The 20,761-nt window shown below is 43.3% G+C and overlaps 1 protein-coding gene across 3 annotated transcripts in view; it reads left to right on the forward strand.

The window, feature by feature from the left end:
* The window catches only part of PARVB (parvin beta), a 56,564-nt gene that overhangs the window by 34,528 nt on the left and 1,275 nt on the right, over nucleotides 1–20,761 (forward strand). For all 3 annotated transcript variants that reach the window (XM_063134333.1, XM_063134335.1, XM_063134334.1), the window contains exons 5-12: nucleotides 432–572; nucleotides 3,811–3,926; nucleotides 7,014–7,072; nucleotides 8,212–8,231; nucleotides 9,996–10,057; nucleotides 12,137–12,205; nucleotides 14,154–14,255; nucleotides 16,976–17,048. In XM_063134333.1, coding sequence (XP_062990403.1) covers nucleotides 432–572; nucleotides 3,811–3,926; nucleotides 7,014–7,072; nucleotides 8,212–8,231; nucleotides 9,996–10,057; nucleotides 12,137–12,205; nucleotides 14,154–14,255; nucleotides 16,976–17,048 — 642 coding nt within the window. The remainder of the gene's footprint in view (nucleotides 1–431; nucleotides 573–3,810; nucleotides 3,927–7,013; nucleotides 7,073–8,211; nucleotides 8,232–9,995; nucleotides 10,058–12,136; nucleotides 12,206–14,153; nucleotides 14,256–16,975; nucleotides 17,049–20,761) is intronic.

Consider the following 20,761-nt stretch of genomic DNA (forward strand, 5'->3'; position numbering starts at 1 on the left):
TTTAAAAATATTTAAATATTTTCTTACTTGCACTTGAGATTGCTTCAAAGCAAAGTGGGGGCCTCTAGCCGCTGCCATCTTAATTCCCCCCTCTGGGCAGATTATTTGTCCTTTGTGATTAGCCACGCCCACCCCTGGCACCTATTTTATGGTTGTGCCTAGGACAGTTCCTCAAATTTCCAAATCTGCCCATCGCCCCAAAGGTTTTCCCACCCCTGTCTTACTAGAATGTTGTATGGCTCAAATGGAATGATACAAGTTTGATAAACAAAATAAGGACAAGTTACAGGTTTGATGAACAAAATAGCTCCAATCATGTACGTGAGCCTGGATTAACTGACTTGTACTGGCAACTAAGAAAATGATGAAGAGATCTTGCTTTCAGTCCCTTTTGCCTTGTCTGATAAATCTTGTCCGTATTTCCAACCCAGAGAAACTAGCTGGCCGTAAACTGAACGTGGCTGAAGTGACGCAGTCTGAAATCGGCCAGAAGCAAAAACTACAGACTGTTCTGGAAGCCGTCCATGATTTACTCCGACCCCACGGCTGGACTATCAAGTGGAATGTTGACTGTAAGAAGCTTCACTAGGATGGGTTTGTTGTGGGGGGCCCCCGTAGCTAGATAGAGAACCTGCTTCTCCTGCCCGTGCTCCCAGGCTGTGCCTGCTAGCCCCAGTTCAAAGGCTTCCAGGTAGCAAGACTGGGAACAATATTTGCTTCTGACTCCCTGGAGAGCTGCTACCAAAGTAGAAAGCACTAGGCTGGATGGATCAATGGTCTGATAGTACAATGCAGCTTCGTAGATTTGTATGACTTGAAGGAAAGATAGCGCCCCTTCTGCCTGCTCTCTGCTGTTTTATGGACAAGGGTGTGACAATAATATTCTGCAACCTGTATGAATTGTGCAAAGTTGCACGATTTTCATAATTAAGCCCATTTTGCAAAAACTATGGCACTTCTGCTGATCGTGGGGTGGAGCAAGGGACTGTACAGGATACTAAGGTCCCATCCACTGGCCCTCAGGCTCCTATTCAGACGCCACACTGATGTTTGACTTGGTATTACCCACATTTTCCAGCATATATTTTCAGCCATAAGGGACAGAAACTTGCTTTTAAATTAAAAACAAAAACAAATGACAGCTGACATTTTCAGGAAGCTTGCTTCAGTGTCCGATGTCACATTCTGTGCTTTCTTGCACTTGCAGGGAATTACAGAATGCATACAGCCCTGCAGTAAGACCAAGTTGTGCATGGGGTCGGTGACTTTTCACCAGTGGCTGACTGGCAATAATGCTCCCACCTCTTGCGTTTTCAGCATCGGTTTGTTGCATCTGTACATTGGCTGTGCCTTCCTTTCCTCTGCGTGAGCGTTCTGAGGGAGTCTCTGGATTTCATTTCACCAGAATGGGGGCGTGAACGCAGAGGTCTGCTTTGGGTACTTTGGGTAGTGATCCGTCATCTGTTGGAAGGGCTAGAGGTGGAAATGCTGAACGCGATGCAAACTCTTGGAATGACGCCACTGCACACATGCCAGGGGCTGCTTTCCAACACCAGTGATCTGGGTTCCCCAACCTGCAGTAGCAAAACTAAGCATCAGCCTCCTCAGGTAGGGGAAGATGGTTGGTTAATATAGCACGGCTATTAGTCATGGCGGCTAGTGGACTTCCATCTTCAGTGGGAAGGGCTGTGGCTGCCTTGTGCTCTTCTCAGAGACTCCTAGCAAGTTGTTTCTGGAAACAAAATGTTGAAGTCAATGGGCCACATAGTTCTTTGGCAAACCAATCTCAAACACTCCTGTGTCACTCCTAGAAGGCAGACCATCAGGCCTGCACAACTGATGGGCCCCCAAATGATTCGGAGCTCACCAGCTGTCATGTCTAACCCTACTGCCCCTGTTTTGGGAAAAGACGTTTCAGGTAATCAATCAGAATCAGATTCAGAACTAGAAGATGCAGCGCCAGCCAGCCTGTACAAGTGGGGGAGGAAGCTCTCACGGGTGATTCCCCAGCTGGGAGTCAGCCCTCTCCAGAGCTTATCTCCTCAAGGCCAAATTCTACACACTTAGTGGGAAGTGAGGTTTCTTCCAGAGGTGAGCGTCCCGACAAGCTAGCTGATGCTAGGGTCTGCCGGAAGCTCGAACGCATGGGGCGGAAGGAAGGCGTGAGAAAGTCAGTTCAATTACGCCAGAACCTGCCTCCGCACCAGGCGCTCTGAAGTTACAGGCGTTTGAGAAGTGGCTTCCTATTCTCCTTGAGCGGACAATTGTCTTGCTTCGTTTGCATAGATTTGCCATGGGAGACGTTTCCAAGAGGCTAGACTCTCTTCAGGTAGAAGAGACGTTTGTTGCTTAATAAAAGCTTTGTGGATTACTTAGCAAGCCTCGTCATTTGCCTCCCATCGAAAGCAGGAGTTTTCTGAGAAACAGGACACCAGCCATGTACTATGTGGCTTGATGGGTGCTTGGTTTCCCTTCCCTTCTGTCTCCTCAACCAGTTTTGCAGCCTCTGGCAGCCAACAGGAACAGGAAGCTTCTCACGCCCCCAATAGAGTGCCATATATGACTGCTGGGTAACCCTCGGCTTAATGGTTCACGGGTTGGGCAAACCTAGGCAGGATCTACACTACTGCTTTAAAACGGTTTATAACAGTAGTGACAACAGTTGAAGCCCAGGACACACTCCGTATAGAGCCTTCAAAGCATTTTCAAAGTGTTATATCCTGTTTAGTGTAGATCTGGCCCAAAAATGCACGTTGATTTGGAAACAAATTCCATCGATTTCCAACGGGACTTCCAAGCTAATGTGTTGCAGCTCTGGTTTTGTTTTTACTTATTGGTTTTTATCTTTGTACGATTTGTCCTGTAGTGATCAGGCAGGGCTTCCCCAACCCACGCCCCAGCTTCTCTGTCACGGACGACACCTGGCCCCGCTGTGGTCAGCAGCAGTTGAGGAGTGTGCTGGTGGAGCCTGGCAGATGGGGTGATGGCAGGGTTCGGGGCAGCAGGCTGGTTGAGTGGGGAAGGAGGAGAGCGCAGAGACAGCTGAAGAAGCAGATTTGGCAGGGTTTTCCCCACATGGCCATCTTCCCCTCATCCACTTCCGAGCCTGGGGTCAAGGGGAGGAGGTTATCATCCCATTCACAGAGGCTTTAGATTGAGCCCTACCATGAAAGAACACAGGGTATATCTAATGCTTCAAGTTTAGGCAAGAGTAGTGGGCCGCAGTGGAAGGAATAAAGCTGCCTGAAGCTAACTTGTATTGGGTGTGATGCTGTAATTATACAATTATAAAGAGGAGAATAATAAAGAGGAAGGCTTACCTGGATGGCTGAATTATTCAGGGCCCCTGGAGGCAGAGAACCAGAGCCTTTCTATAGGAGGCATTTATTGTGCGCTCACTGATGGTAGTTTGTGGGTGCTTCGCATGACATTGTAATCCTCCAGGGCCTCTCCCATACTTTGCAACTAGATTTTTTTTCCTAACAAGGAAAGTCTGGTATTTCTGTGAATGACAGCAGGAGTCCCCAGTGTTTTTGTGCAATTCCGCTATACCATGGAGCCACCTAGGGGTTGTGTAGTGGAACATGTAGAAAGGCAGAGAGACACCTCCTTACGGTGATGTGTGTGTGGAATATGTGGAAAGGAGCCAATTTTAGTCATGCAAAGAATTTGGAAGCAGAAACCTCGGTAAAGTGGCAGGTTGAAAGCTTCATGTAGAAAAGCCCCCAATCCCAGATAACCAGTCTAAAACTTCCCATGAAAGATGAGTTCTTAATTACCTTCAAAAGTGTTTGTGATTTTTCCTTCCAGCAATTCATGGCAAGAACCTGGTGTCCATTCTCCATCTGCTTGTTGCATTGGCCATGCATTTCCGTGCTCCCATCCGACTTCCTGAACATGTTTCTGTGCAAGTGGTGGTTGTAAGGGTAAGAAACTCTTATTTTTTAAAATTTGGATATCCTGAATCATAGAATAGCAGAGTTGGAAGGGGCCTACAAGGCCATTGAGTCCAACCCCCTGCTCAAGGCAGGAATCCACCCTAAAGCATCCCCAACAGATGGTTGTCCAGCTGCCTCTTGAAGGCCTCTAGTGTGGGAGAGCCCACCACCTCCCTAGGTAACTGGTTCCATTGTCGTACTGCTCCAGTCTCCTCCCACCCCACTCACTGAACTGTCCCCTTCTCCGAGATCCTTTTTCTGACCTCAGGGAACAGCTGGCACAGTTCTTCCGCACCAGGTACAAGGCAGAAGCAGTGCCGGAGCTCCGTTAACCCTTTCCGAGGTCGGAGACAGCAGATCAGGGACTCCAAAATATCCTATGGCCCATCAGATGCTTTCTAAGGGGCACGGGATTGCTCCCTCCAGTCTTAGAAATGCTTCCTTGAATGATGCACAATTTAGCTAAGATATATGCTGCCATCAGTTGTAAGTGATGGCCACTAGTGTAGATGGCGTCTAAAGAAGGATTAGATTAGACCAGAGATGGGCAACTTTTGGCCCACCAAATATTCCCATCGGCCATCACCATAGACTATGCTTGCTAGGGCTGACAGGAGCTGCAGGCCAAAATATTAGGCGGTCCACAAGTTGCCCACCCCTGGATTAGACAGTTCTGCCAACACTTACTAGCCATTATAGATAAACGGAACCTCCCCAATGGGGTGGGGCAACTTCTGAGCATCTGGCTGCCTGCCCCCAAAGGGCATCATGTCCTTGCAGTATTTATTTTATTTTATTTATTTATTACATATTTATACTGCCCAACAGCCTAGGCTCTCTGGGCAGTTTACAACTAAAACCATAAAATCCAATTTAAAACTTTAAAACCACATAAAACCAGAATAAGTTACAGTCCAGGGAAGGCTTGATTAAAAAGATACGTTTTTAGGAGGCGTTTAAAAGCGATTAAATTTTCTGCCTCCCGAACCGCAAGAGGGAGGGTTTTCCAGAGTGGGTGCCGCTACAGGGAAGGCCTTGCTGTCGAGGTTCTTCATGGCGGCATTCTCTTCGTCTCGAAATGACAAGCAGGCGCTGTCAGGTATCCTGGTCCCAAGTTGTTTCGGGCTTTGTAAGATAATAGCATGACTTTGTACGTGGCCTGGTAGCTAACAGGCAGCCAGTGCAATTCTTTTAATACAGGTTTTATATGACCAGAGCTAGGTGTCCCTTTTGAGCAACCCTAGCTGCTGCGTTCTGCACAGGCTGCAGCTTCCGAACCACACACTTGGGTAGCCCCACACAGAGTGCATTACAGTAGTCTAATCATGAGGTTACCAGTGCGTGAATGACCGGATGAATCCCTGCCCAGAGGAATTCGCTCTCCACTACTGCCTCCCCTTTTTCTTGCCCCAAGACCCAGAAACATATCTTGAGGTAAGACAGGAGAAGGTGGTGGGCATGCACTTTCCACAGCAGAAATGATGCATTGAACATCGGTTTCTTGCGGGGGATTCTGGGACGGATACTGTGCTGGGGCCAGGAACTGATGGGAGTTACAAGGCAAAACATCTGGGGGGCACTGGGTTGGGGAACCTGGTGTGCACACATCTCATCAGAGATGAAGCTCCCTGAAATCTGTGGATAAAAAAAAAGAAGAGGACCCTTTCTGTATTGGTAACAGTTGTAGCTACAATATCCTATGTAAGGCCTCTGTTGACATTGTTTGTTCTCTCTGGTTTGATGATACCTTCTCTGCAGGGAAAATAAGACAATTACAATAACAGCACGGCTGGATCAACTGCTGGCGTAAATTTGCCAAGTCCCCAAAGGTGCCGTCCAATTTCTAGCACGTATAAAAGCCTTGGCAGAATGTGAGAGATGAATGCATCTCTGCGTTTGGAGATTTGTTTCTCGTTTAAAGCCGTGGTCACTTAGGAGTGGGCCGGCATTCTTTCGCTGAAGGCCGAGGAGTGTATCTGGACGTTCCGGTTAAGCAGCCTTCTCCGTTGAAAGCTGTCGCCCTGCTTTATTATCTCTGTTTGGTGGAGAAGAAAATGGATCTCTAGCAGGGAATGCAATTCACTGAACAGTGCCTCATAATACATCTGTCAATCACCTTGCTGCTTTTTTTTTTTAAAAAAAGCACCACTAGGTGGCGGGGAGTTTACTTTAAGGAGGAGAATGTTTGCCCTTCTTCTGCCTGTCTTGATTAAGAGTAGAAAAATAATGAATATTTAGGGTGTGATTTTGATGCAATTACACGATAATGGTGCTGTGGGCCAGGTGTGTACGGAGCAATACACATCCATATAGAAAGGGAAGGAATTTTTAGTTGATTTAACCATACCATTACAGCTGGATATTCTAGATAGAGTTAGGGGTGTCAGTCTGCATAGGGTTGGCCCGTATTGCTCCAAAGGAATGCCTGCTACATGCCTACGGTGGCATTACTGCTTTTGTGTGAATAACACTTCGTTTTGTTTCGTTGGGCCAAGCAGCCTTTGCATTCACAATTCAGAAAGAGTTCAGTCTTTCATGATAAACTGGTAGCAAACTTTCACAGGCCCAGTTCAGACATTACCTTTGTAGTGGCTAGAGTGTGGACTAGAGCCATGTAGACCTGAGTTGAAATTCCCTCTCAGCCACGAAGCTCACTGGAGTGGCCTTAGGCCCATCATGGTCTCAGTCTAACCTACCTCACAGGGTGGTTGTGAGGGTAACATGGCAGGGTGAGAGAGCACCCCGCCAAACTCCTTGGCGGAAAAGTAGGATAAAGATATAACTTGCATAAGGAAGGGATTAGATTACTGATGTGATTTGGGAGCCATTCACAGAGGATTCTCTCGACATCCATCTCCCCAGCAAAGATAACTGGGCCAAGGATGAGCACCAAAATGGCAATGCTCCCATTCTAAAGATTAATTTAGCCATTCAAATCAATGTTTAGATCCTGAACTGCACATATCAGCAGCATCTTGGTTCATGGTCTCTCTTTTGGGTGGTCATTTTAGTGGCCTTTTGTATTCTCTTGACATCCCTGCAAGCTTGATTTCCTTTCTCCTTCCTGTCTTCCAGAAACGGGAAGGGCTGCTCCAGACAGCCCATGTCACGGAGGAGCTCACCACCACCACAGAGTAAGCACTGCTGTCCTCATCCTTTTGCCATGGTGTGCACAAAGTTGGATGCTTGGCATTATTTCACTTCGCTGTGAATGCACTTCTCTGGAATCAATTAGCATTGTGTGCTGAAGGGAATCTGGACCTTCATATTTTGTATCTATAATACTTACATCAGTGGATTCCAGCATTTCTGCCTCTTTGGCAGAAAGCCGGGATTATATAAATAAGTAAATAAAATAAATAAGTAAACATGGTGCCTTGTCTGGCACGGAACCCCCTGTGCACTGCAGGGGATTCTGGGACATATTCTGGTATGCAGACTTGGTTCAGCTGGTATTAGCTAGACCTGTTGGGCCTCAGTGTTTGCTCTGGGTCAACTGAGAATAAGAACTAGGACACACCCAAGGTTTCCCTGTAGCTGTGCATTGCACAGAAGTGGTGGGCAAGCTGTATCTGGGAGAAACATGTCTATCTTTATTGATCAAGTGAATGACTTGATAACAAGGTTTACTGCTCCTTATGACAGAAAAGTGTACAGGAAATCAGAGAATGAGGAAATAATGAAGCTTTTCTTCATTTCTCTCCTTTTCTTTGATGGGCTTCCTACTTCACTCTTGCAGTTTAAATGGCCACACGTCTTGGAAAGATTGTTTGTATTTCCAATTAAAAACTGAAGATATTTGGTTAAACCTCTATTGTTTCTACTAGTCAAAAGTGAGCACCACTGACTTCAATGGAGCTTACTTCCAGGTAACTTATGCATAGGCTTACTGTTGTGCTGAACCTATTAAATTGGGTATTATGCTACATACTTCTGCTTTTGGGCTGATGGTATGCTGGTATGCTGCTTTTGGAACTGAGGGGAGCTTCAAAAGCGATTTGTGATATGGCACAGGGAGGCAGAGGTTCAAGGAAAGAAAAAGGTTTTTAAAAAACCCATTGTGAGTGCACAGGCCCTTGGGATCTCAGAATTTAGTGTACTGGTGTATAATAAAATTGCTCTTTGACATTAGGAGGTAATAATCCTACCTTTCTTAAAAGATTGCGTAGTAACATTGACTTCGGGTCAAGACCTCATGGTTTCTCTATTGTGGTCTCTTGGGAACCCATTATTCATGCACTAACAAAGCATTTTCTAAAACTTTGATTTGCAGGATGATGATGGGAAGATTTGGTAAGTACATGATTTTAACTTGGAATATAAACCCATAATAGAGGTCTGGATGCAAGAATCAAAATTAAAGACATGTGCCATATTAAACTAGTAGCACTATATTATGTTTAGCATGACATTTCATTGAGACTCCTACTATTTGGGGTTGCCCTTAGGGGTTTTTGCTTCTAGGGTAGTCTGATGGGCTTTGGGTCACTCATAACAGTGAGGCAACTGGGTTGGGCTTACCGGTGATAATGAATATATATGACAAAATCTGATAATTTTTTTTTAATCTGTGTGATTTAAAAGGATACACCTAAACAATAAAAGAGAATACAATTATATTGTGCTGTAAAAAAATGAACCATGCTTAAAAATAACCAATATTAAATAAACCAAACTTCTTTTGACGTTCAGTGGTCTAGTACGAAGGACCCGTTGAAAACTATGACAAAAGTAAACAAACATATGTATGAAAACATATTGCATACAACAAATTCCTCATAATTACTAACATAAACCATTGCCACAGTAAAACTAAATTATAAATCTTCACAGATTTATAGCAATTTCTCTGGATTGCTATAAAACTGGGGATGTTTTTAAATAATCGGTTGATAGCAGTTAGCTCTAGATGGTTGCCCTTTAAGGAATTAGTCACGACTTTATCAGGCTTGGTCCTCCACTTCTGGGTCTTTGTGGTTTCAAGAATTTAATTCAGAGCTCCAGTTTTCTCAGACTGCGTGGATGGTTGGAAGGCCCTCATTTGGGCAACATTCAGAGTTACCCTATTATCTTATTGGTTAACTCTTTGTATGACCACTGCAGTTTCTTGCCATCCTAAAAAATAGTTGTTTATAGTGGAGCCTTTTTACTTACAATCATAACATGTATGTGCCTTGGCTGGTACATGTACCAGAGAAGGTTTAAATGATACTGTTGTTTTTATATTTTTGATGGTTTAAAATTTTGTACACTTTAAATGTTCACTGGTTTTAACTTCTGTAAACGGCCCAGAGAGCTTCGGCCATGGAGCTGTATATAAATTTAATAAATAAATAAATAAATATAAAAATAAGGTCTGGCTGCTAGCTTCCCTGTTGCATCAGTTTCTCTCATTCCTTTGCCTTTTGCCGCAATCCAATTTGATCAGCACTTCCTGTTAAGTGGGGCCATTTCCATGGTTATCCATTGCTGTTTCTGAGGAGTAGATATATGCACACTGTGTAGGGTGACCATATGAAAAGGAGGACAGGGCTCTTGTATTTTTAACAGTTGTAGTGAAAAAGGAATTTCAGCAGGTGTCGTTTGTATATATGAAGAACCTGGTGAAATTCCCTCTTCATCACACCAGTTAAAGCTGCAGGTGCCCTGCCCGCTTTTAAATCTGGTCACTCTAGTATAGCTCCTGCAGCTTTAACTGGTGTGATGAAGAGGGAATTTCACCACGTTCTCCATATATACAAATGAGACCTGCTGAAATTGCCTTTTCTATGCAACTGTTAAAGATACAGAAGCCCTGTCCTCCTTTTCATGTGGTCACCCTAGCTGCACACTCAGGCAGTGATGGATTATTTCCACACACACGCCCCACATCTTCTATCTAAATCAAAACATTGCTTGAGACAAAATCTTTGGGTTATCTGGTGATAAGGCTAAAGCTTCTGTTCTACACTTTGTCCTATGAGTCCTTGACGTGGTTTCCTTACATGAATAAAAATAAGCCTCATCTGTCTTTTTCTTTTTAAACAAAGCCTTCTTTCCTTTTCACTCTTAAACCAGAACGAGACGCTTTTGATACCCTCTTTGACCATGCTCCGGATAAACTAAGTGTAGTGAAAAAGGTAAAATGTTTGTATTTGATGGGCCAGTGAATGGAATTCTTCATTTTCTTGATATAGCTTGTGCTGGCTGAGGGATGCTGTGAGTTGTAAGACTTTTGCTGTCTAAATAAGCACAGGATTTTGCCCTAAGGGGCATGCTTTCACACGCTTGGTTCCCCACTTAACAATCAGAAATAATTTGTTTTTAGACTCCCCATCATGTTACTGAAAAATTGGTTTTCTGAGGTAATTTGTGCAGTAGAATGAAGGGAGAGCTTAGGAGAGGGGTGTGATTTGTTTCTTTTGGTTTTAATAATCACAGACATTTAGCAATATACTTTAAATTCAACACCTCTCAAACCCCTGTTCTCTGAAATGCACTTAATTTTATTTTTCAGAGTCTTAGGATGGGTTCAGATATGCTGAGGTCCTCCTTTGATCACCTCGCAGCTGTGCCAGCCTTATGTGGAGGCATTATTTGAACTGACCCTATCAGGTTGTTCATGTAGAGGTGAATGTCTTGATCCCCATAGGAATGGAAGCAGATCTGTCATTGACGTACGGATCTCAAACATCACCTCCATTTCTAGCCTGACAGTGGCTTTGTGTTCCCCTGAACAGTATTTATAAAATTTAGCAATCTGTGTGGGCTGGCTCACAGACAAACACACACACACACTTTTGTTCTAACAATCAGATAAGTTGTGAGATGAGAAATAGGTGATGAACACAATGATAAATTGAAAAATGAAATGGATTTTTTTTATTGAGCCTATGTATTCCAATAGTTTGATTATCTGGGATTACTCAGTGGCCATTTGCAGGTGTTGATCACCTTGGCTCCCTGCATGTATAATGGAGAGGAAAATAACAAGCTGCTTCACGGACTGAAGGTGTAAGGGAAGACCACTGGCTCATCTATCCCAATATTGCCTACTCCAACTGGCAGCAGTGCTCAAGTAGAGGTCTTTTGTAGCCAGGTTATTTGAGTTCCATTTTTAATTGGAGGTGCTAGGACAGCTTTCCCCAATGTGGCGTCCTCCAGATGTGTTGTACTGCACCTCTCATCAATCCCAGCCACCATGGCAAGTGGCTGGCTGGGAATTATGGGACTTGCAGTCCCAACACAGCTGGAGGGCACCAGGTTGGGGAAGACAATGGTAGAGATTGAACCGGAGATCTTACGCCTGCACAAATGTGTCCTGATAATCAGCTGTGATAGAAATGGCTTGACCCAGAGAATCACATGATACTTCAACGCATAGGAAGAACTGTTGCCCATGCAGGTGAGAAGTATCAGATTTATGTCTCTATAGTAGACTTTGAGGTACACAAACGTTCTCAGATAGCACTATCATGGCCCACAGTTATATACAAATGCAGTTTTTCTGTCCTTTCAATGGTCAAAAGTGTTTTGCAGATTTTTGTGAGAATCACAAGGTGGGATGGGGCAGAATGAAGACGTGTGTAGTCGGCGGTAAAGCTGATCTTGGCATGCAGAGGGTTCCATGTTCAACCCCTGAGAACTCCAGTTAGAGGAACACTGTCAGAAGCTGTGGTGAGCCACTGATATTCAGGGTAGGCTGTCCTCCGCTAGGCCAGGCGATGGTCTTGACAATGGCATGAGGCAACTTCATATTTTCAACAGGGAATGATGCCTCTGTCATACCACTTTTCAATTCTCAGCTGGGTTTGTATGATTTTCATGATCAAAATTCTTCCTTCCCACCTGTTACTTGTTGATGGGTCTGTTGCCTGGATAGCTTTCTTGATATTTAATATATTTATTTTACAAATTTTATATTATGTTTTATCGTGTCATTGTATGCGATAGTTCTAAATTGCTTTGGCTATTGGTATAGAAATGTAACAAATAGGAAGGACCATGTAGGCTTTCTGTCAGGCACTTTTAGAGACTTCCAGAGCATGTGAGCATGTATATGCAAGGTGCATAGACTACTTGATGGGCTAAAACTGCATTGCATGAAATTCGAATATAATAAGGTATAAGTCTAAATCAGCAGAAGTGTATTGTTGGTTTTGAAAATCAGAATATTGGTTATTTTATTTCTTTGATCATGGTGTTCTTTTCCTCCCCAGTCCTTGATCACTTTCGTAAACAAACATTTAAATAAGCTGAATTTGGAAGTGACAGAATTGGAAACCCAGGTAAGAGCCATTCAGTACCAGTTGCTGAGGGACTTGCTGTGTGTTCAGACATTCATAATAATCTCCCAAGTAGTCCAGCATTCTGTTCCCACAGTAGCCAACCAGTTAACTGGGAAGCCCACAAGTAGGATACAAGTGCAATAGCACCCTACTACTTGTGTCTTCAGCAAACTGTATACAGAGGTATGCTGGCTCTGATGCTGGAGATAATATCAAGTCATCACGATTAGTAGCTACTGAAAGTCTTATTCTCCCAGAATTTGTTCAATCTCCTGTGAAGACACCCAAATTAGTGGCCATCACTACATCCTGTGGCAGTGAATTCCATAGCTTAACTATGCATTGTATAAGGAAGTACTTCCTTTTATCTTTACTGAATCTCCTACCATTCAGCTTCACGAGATGACTTTGGGTTCTAGTCTTATGAGAGATAAAACCTTATTCCTATCCACTTTCTCCACATCATGCATGCAACTGGGCTGGAATTTGGAAAACCATGAGGGGGCATTTGCCCCATTCCTAGACCCATGGGACAGCAGGCTCTGGAATGGTGGAAGAATGGTCCCCACCCATAAGGGTTTTCTGCCCCTTCGTGTGCTCCATGGAAGTGAATGGATATGTTGCTCCATTTACTTGTATTGGATTGGCTGTAATTGGAGTGGTGGTTAGAAATATTTTCACATCTCCAACTGTTGGTGGTATATGAGGGGTGTTGTCTTCCTTTAGAGTCCCTTCCCAACTAATCTGGAGGCCTGCAATGCCAGACAGCATCCTTGCTTCCTATTGGTTGATGCCAGTGTAGCAAATAAAAACTCACCTCATCAGATTTGGTTGCTTCACCAGGCCAGGCTAATATACTACGTAAACAGCCATCGATCAAGGATATGAATTTCAAGGATATGAATTTGTCTGTTATAATGAAAACTTGGTCCAGAGTGGCCATTATTTTATCTGAACTAAAACCATTTATCCTAATAATGACAAGTCTACAGTTAACTCTGCTCTCTACCTATTGCTGTAGCATAAGAAAATAAATGTAGCTGCTTTGGAAGGACTACAAACGAAGATGAATCAAATATTTGATTGATTTCTTGGCCCACTTGGGAGCCCTTGTTTCCTTTTCACTAGGTCTCATTTTGTGTTTCTCCTCATCCTTCATCCTGAATTTATTTATTTAAAACATTTATATCCCGCCCTATATCAATAAGATCTCAGGGCGGAGTACAGAAAAAGGCATACAGTATAAAACAGTAAATATACACAGCTAAAAACAAATTAAACCATAAACCAAGTTAAAACAATATATAATTTATATAATGAATATTAGTACATTATTCAATGCCTGCAAACATCTATTCTAGGTCAAGTATTGTGACCAGAGAAAAGGTGCCCTGTAGGCTAGTTGTTATTTCAGTGGCTGGGTTCGGACAGTCAGCAGGGAAAAGAGGCCACAGCGCCCTGCACGTGCCACTTGCTCGCCTGCTGTTTCCCTAATTACCCTCGCCATGGCTTGCCATGTTGTCCAGACCTGGTGAGGTGCATGGTGGGGGTGGCTTCCAAGCCACGCCACAACCCATGGTTTGTTGTAGGGATTACACCCCCCACCATGTGCTGGGTTCAGACAACATTGCACCCTGCACTGCAGTGAGGGTAGTTAGGGAAATGGCAGGCATGCGAGCGGCACTCACTCCACTGATCCTCCAAACCCAGTCAGTGGCTCAGTTCAGACAACACGTTAGTCAGCGCAGTGTGAAAACTCCACTCAACAGTTGAGTTTTAGGGGGTCCTCCCCACACAACATGTTCTAACTCCACCGTTGTGTGACCGTGGGCTACTGTGGAGTTTAGTAAAAGTCAACGTGACTTTTGATTGACAGTTCCTCCACCCTCTCTCCTCCCCCGGTCCTCTTGATGGTCTCATTGGGAGTGATGCTGGTTTTTCTCTTCAGTTTGCAGATGGTGTTTACCTGGTATTACTGATGGGCCTCCTTGAAGACTATTTTGTTCCTCTTCACAATTTCTATTTAACGCCAGAAAGTTTTGATCAGAAGGTGAGTAGAAATCCCAGCCAAGCAACTATTATCTGCTGTGTTCTGTGAACGGCTACTTTCAATATTTGCCTATTTTATTTTTACCACTTAATTATATTTTTAATCTGCCCAATAACGAACATTCTCTGGGCAGATTACAACCAGTTAAAAGAATAAAAAACAACAACACTGGAGCCAGAGTGAAGTCAAGATGAGTGCAGATAAGATGTGCCGTTAACATTTCATAATTATGTGAAAATAGACTATAAAGCTTAGTCCTGAATCTTACCTATAAAGCTAATCAATCCAGCAGCTAATAAATCCCAATAGTACAATGAACCACTTTACAATGAACTATTAGCTATTGTGGTTGGTGTGTGTGTTTGTGTTTGTGTGTGTGTGTGTGTGTGAGAGAGAGAGAGATCTAAAGATAAAATGTCCTGCAGATATAAAATGGAGGAAATTGCAGCCTATGGAGAATAATGTCACTTTATTCTGTATTGGCAAGATCTTGGCCCTTTTAAAAAGGCTACACATATGTATCGCTGGGGGTTGGATGTGCACATGTTGACACGTTCAGTTGCCCATCCAGCTAGGGATATGGAAACAAAGCCCTATAAGAGAGACTGAAAGAACTGGGCATGTTTAGCCTGGAGAAGAGAAGATTGAGAGGTGACATGAGAGCACTCTTCAAATACTTAAAAGGTTGTCACGCAGAGGAGGGCCAGGATCTCTTCTCGATCCTCCCAGAGTGCAGGACACGGAATAATGGGCTCAAGTTACAGGAAGCCAGATTCCGCTGGACATCAGGAAAAACTTCCTGACTGTTAGAGCAGTACAACAACGGAACCAGTTACCTAGGGAGGTTGTGGGCTCTCCCACACTAGAGGCCTTCAAGAGGCAGTTGGACAGCCATCTGTCAGGGATGCTTTAGGGTGGATTCCTGAATTGAGCAGGGGGTTGGACTCGATGGCCTTATAGTCCCCTTCCAATTCTACTATTATGATTTTATGTTCGTTGAAATCTGCTTCCAGGACAATCCAGCCTCCAGTGAATGGGGGCAAAGTCTCCACTGCATGCACGCAGAAGGAGTTTCATTTCAGAGAACGGGAAAGCACTGTATTTTCATTCCTGTGGGGCATACAGAGGTTTGCCCTCAATACTCTAGTGAAATCTACACTTTCAGTGGGTTCCATACGCACCAAAACCGCTCAATCAGACGCACCTGTATAAATTATGAACGTCTCCAAATGACTGATGCTGTATCTTGCATGGGATGCGCAATATCAAGTGATTATATTCACAATATAGATTTTCTTGTATTAATAAATATTATGAATGCATAAGCCAGTTTGCAGAGCACTCTTCGGAGTCCCTAATATAAAGGAAAAGAGTCATCTAGTTGGGGAGATGTTGTGATGATGGAGTGTGTGTGTGTGTGTGTGTGTGTGTGTGTGTGTGTGTGTGTATGTATGTATATATATATATATATATATATATATATATATATATAGGAACTTTCATTTACATTATTTCAAATTTCTGCATTTAGAAGACTTATCCGTAGCATTCAAGGTACCTCTCAGCCAATTAAAATGTACAACTGTAAAATCTCCATAAAACTAATATCCTAAGGATTTTGCTTTTGACTAGGACAATGAAGATTAAGCAAGAATTGGAAGGAGGAATAAACGTTTTTGAACACTTAACTCCCAGGGAGGGGAAGCTTTTGCCTGTTTTTACTGCTCAGCTCGCTGAGCTATGAGTCGTTTTAATTAAATTCCTCCCTCGTGCGCCAATGTAATGTCACAAGAATTGGCTGTTTAAAACTGGGGTGGTTAGAGATGCAACACACTCTGAAACTAATGGCAGAAAAAGAATGTTTAGCCGTGCATTTGTATAAAGCAAAAGGGCAATGCTGTTGCTATTAGTTGGTACCAACACGACTAGATTTTCTACAATACAATCCTTAACCAGGGTGATTATGGTCGACATTCTTTTCATTGTACTCTCAACCAAACATCATGTTTGGAGACTGCATATTTACATGAACAAGCTAGTGTATCAGTTACTGACAAGTATGAATTGGATCATATATGAGCCTTTTGCATAGACCAGTAGATTGAGGATATCTGGCAGCCAAACTGGATGTGTAATATAGATAGATAATGCATAGAGATATTGCGCAATACAGCCTTTCCTGGATTTTACCACTTCAGCCTGTGTGGGGGACGCGGTTGCATGTTTAAAGCTCCCACAGACATTTAAAAGGCTCCCTGTCCATGGAAAGCTAACCTAGCCGCCTCCCTGACATGCTAATTTTCCATGTGAAGGATTGTTTTTGATTTTTTCCTTCCGTGTGGCCATCACCTCCGATAGGGCTACAGTTCAGCAGGTACAGGTACAACCACAAGAAACTTCTGAGCATGTTGTTCAGCCCCAGGGCTCTGACAATTAGTTTGGGAGTCTCCCAAGTTGCTGTGGCTGAAATCAACGAGTTTCCAGCAGACAGTATACATTGATCATGCAAGCTGAAAGTGGTGGCAACTGAACAAGGTTTTAAGCAATGAAATTGTTCTTGAAAGCAGTCAATAAGTTTTCAGTGGAGATTGGCTTAAGAATCCAATGGAGAAAGCATCCAGTTAACTTATGTGAAGTCATATGAAGGAAGATGAAGAAAGAAACCTTCCTCTTCATTACGTTCTGAGAATTTAACTAGAGGGCTTTCTGTTGGTTTTCAGGTTCACAATGTTTCCTTTGCTTTTGAGCTGATGCAAGACGGAGGGTTGAAGAAGCCTAAAGCTCGACCAGAAGGTAGTGTGCAGAAGCAGGAGTTCATATGCAATAAACCCACATTCAACTGTCTGTGCAAGCAGGGGTGGCATTAATTGGTTCTCCAAGGTGTCATCTCTTTACCTCCTTGGCTGCCTTTCTACACCGGTTATGTTTTATTCTCAAAATATAAAGAATCCAAAAGCGTATTCCAACGTTGGATTTCTGTGTTTCTCAAATAATGTCACTAGTTGCTTGATCACCTGCCTTTTAAATGATTAATTAAGTTGAAATAAGGGCATATTACCAAACAAATCCATATAGCTGCCTTTTTAAGATGTTAGTTATTAAATGCATTGTGAGATCAATTCCAATTACAAACGCTAAATGTCAGAAGAAAGGTCATCTTTAATGTGTGCTTTTCATTCCCTATTACAATAAAATGTCAGAATCAAAACAGTCTCAAAAGATAAACAAGTGTGCCGTTAACTCCCAGCCCCACTGGTTAAGATTTGGGCCATAGCTAGACCGAAGGTTTATCCCTGGATCATCCAGGGGTCAAACCTGTTCATCTAGGTGACACACAGGGGATCCAGTGCTCAGGCAGGGGCGAACCCTGGATGATCCCAGGAGAAACCTTAGGTCTAGCTGTGGCCCCACTCTCAGCAACTAAAATTAGCTCCAGTGGGTTAATCAACCAGAGCTTTAGTTGATTAAACTTTCATTGTCAGGGCTGACGGGCCAGGCATACAGACACTGTGGGTGCTTGAAGGTGCCCTGCAGCTTCTTCTACCTGTATTGGTCTCCAAGGAAAGGTGCCTGTGTTTCAAAGGCTAGTACAGAGTGACCTGAAGAATCTTCTAGAGGTCTGTTGAAGTCTGAGTTTAAATACTTTCCAGAATACTTTCCAGCAAGGACTATACCATCTTTGATTACGCTGGAGTAGGTTGAGTGGGTTTAGGCTGAATGTAGGAAGCTGCCTTCAGCTGTCAGACTCTTGGTCCATCTAGCCCAATATTGTCCACTCCGACTGGCAATGGCTCTTGGGTTCTCAGGCAGGGACCTTTTCTAGTTCTGGTACTTGAGATCCTTTTTAAATGGAGATTGAACCATGTGCATGGAAAGGGACCTTCTGCATGGAAAGCATCTGCTCTACTACTGAGCATAGGTCAGTTTAGGTTGTCATTCTCTGCTTGCTTAGACAGAAAAAAGCCCTACAAGTTGTAGCATGCCTCATGCTGGCTTAGGCACGCTGACTGTTGTAGGACTTCTTTCTGTCTAAGCAGGCAGAGGATTGCACTCTTAATGTATCTTTTGAGATCAAGAATGTACCTTATTTAAACCACGTCTGATACCATGCAAGGGCCAAATATCACCATCTGCCTGTCTTACCCGGGAACTATCATGCCCCCCCTTATCATACAGGAGGCTGTTAATGTTTCAGGGCTTGGTCTACTGAAATCAGACTCCGAAGTAACATGGGGTGCTTCCAGACAGATGGCTCCTGGCTCCGCCAATTAAAAGAAATGTTGCAGCTATTTCATGCTTAACTCTTTTTTTTTGGCCTGAAAAAGACAGAAGACGTGGTGGGTAAACACGAGAGAGTTACAATTAGAAGACAACATTGTCTGGAATGCCAGCTGCGTCCCTTCCTAGAGTTGGAAGACCTAAAGACAGTAGTGCACGCACTGGTAACTTCGAGGCTTGACTTCTGTAATGCGCTCTACATGGGGCTACCTCTGTGCCTAGTCCGGAAACTTCAATTCGTCCAAAATATCGCAGCCAGGCTGGTCACTGGTACACCTAGGGGTGACCACATTAAACCAGTTTTAAAATCTCTTCACTGGCTGCCGATTAGTTTCCGGGCGAAGTACAAAGTGTGGGTTATTACCTTTAAAGCCCTACATGGTTTGGGTCCAGGCTACCTGTGGGATTGCCTTCTCCCGTACAATCCACCCCGCACACTCAGGTCCTCTGGGAAGAATCCACTTCAGCTAGCAAAAACGAGATTAACAACTGTTACCCAGAGGAGCTTCTCTTCTGCTGCTCCCAGACTGTGGAATGGCCTGCTGGAGGAGATTCGTCAACTTGACGGTCTTTTAGAGTTTAAAAAAGCAATTAAGACTGATCTATTCCGGCAGGCCTATCCAGTGAAATTTTAGAATGTTTTCAGGATGTTTTAATCATGTATGGTATGTTTTAATTCGTTTTAATGTGTATTTTTTCTCATGTTTTTATACTGTTTGTTTTACACTTTGAATTGTTTTAGTTTTTGTGAACCGCCCAGGGAGCTTCGGCTATTGGGTGGTATAAAAATGCAAATAATAATAATAATAATAATAATAATAATAATAATAATATGCCGTGACTTGAGAGAGGGTGATTGCACTCTAAAAGCTTCCTCTGGAAACTCACACAGTTTATTATACAACATGGCTGAGAAACCTGTGGCCATCTGGATGATGATAGTCTACAGCTCCTATCACCCTTGCCCCCTTGGTCATGCTGGCTGAGGCTGATGGGAACTGGAGTCCGACAACATTTGGAGGGCCACCCTTGTGCAGAATGTGCTGTCATGCTGTTTGGGCCACTTGGACATGTTGTGTCACATTGGAGTTGTTATGGTGTGTACCAGACGGCACAGGCAGCTGTTTTCAGCTTTTGCAATCTATTCCATATAAAAACAATTCTACAGACAAATTGCCCATGCAAGATTCCAACACTCACTGCCGCTTCTTCATGCTGTCAAGTTGCTCATTTTTCAGATTGTTCCTTCGTAGGACTTCATCTGCTTCTCTCACGTATTCCCTCATTAATTGTTAGAAAAATAAACTTGAATAGCAGGAAAAGCACCCTGCTTCAGAAACTTCTCCCACCAAGATCCCCCCCCCCCAATTCCTGGAAGAATGTGACAGCATTTCAAGTACAACTATTTAAACAAAATTTCATAGGCCAAGACCTTCTTTACACGTATTTGTTATAGCAGCAAAGTTGCCACAACCCCTGATGCGGAATCCATGCTACTAGAAATCCATGTAAAGTCTGTGTGGTTCTTCTGGAGATGTAGTTACCACAGCATGGAAGTGATGCTGTGGGAAAAGGGGAGAGATGGTGCAGTTCAGTGAAATTTCACCTGCTGATTATGGAAATCTTTTCCGACTACCTTTGGCTTCTCAAAAGATATAAATTTTCTCCATAGGACTTGAAACTGTGATTTTTGAATGAGAGCTTTGAATCACAGGATGCTAAATTCTGTGTTACCCTATAATAACAAGACCTGTGCTTGTGCAGTAAACCCATGGAATAATGATAGCCCTTAGAAGTAGCTGCTGTTTTCCTTTCTGTACAGAAAGGATGTCCCTGCCAAACCTAGAGACGGAGGGAAGTTCTAGAATGTAAGGTGGATTCTTGCATTGAGCAGGGGGTTGGACTTGATGGTCTTATAGGCCCCTTCCAACTCTACTATTCTATGATTCTAAGAATAAAGTTTATATGACTTGTCTGTTCATGGGTAGATACAGGTTCTCACATGACCAACAAATGTTCAGTTTGGCAGCTTCATCAGAAGAAATAACCCCTGGGAAAACGTATTCTAAACATTCTAAAATAGATCATTTTCTCAAATCAGTTTCTTAAGTGACCTTAAGTGTTCAAATTTCATGTTTTTGGAAAAGACAGTTTATTAATCTGAGAAACTGCAGTTCAGGGGTAGGATAGAATGAATTTGCTATACTTAAGTGAGTTGTTTGATGAGA

This window comes from Elgaria multicarinata, chromosome 9 (genome assembly GCF_023053635.1).
Source record: "Elgaria multicarinata webbii isolate HBS135686 ecotype San Diego chromosome 9, rElgMul1.1.pri, whole genome shotgun sequence".
Lineage (NCBI taxonomy): Eukaryota > Metazoa > Chordata > Lepidosauria > Squamata > Anguidae > Elgaria > Elgaria multicarinata.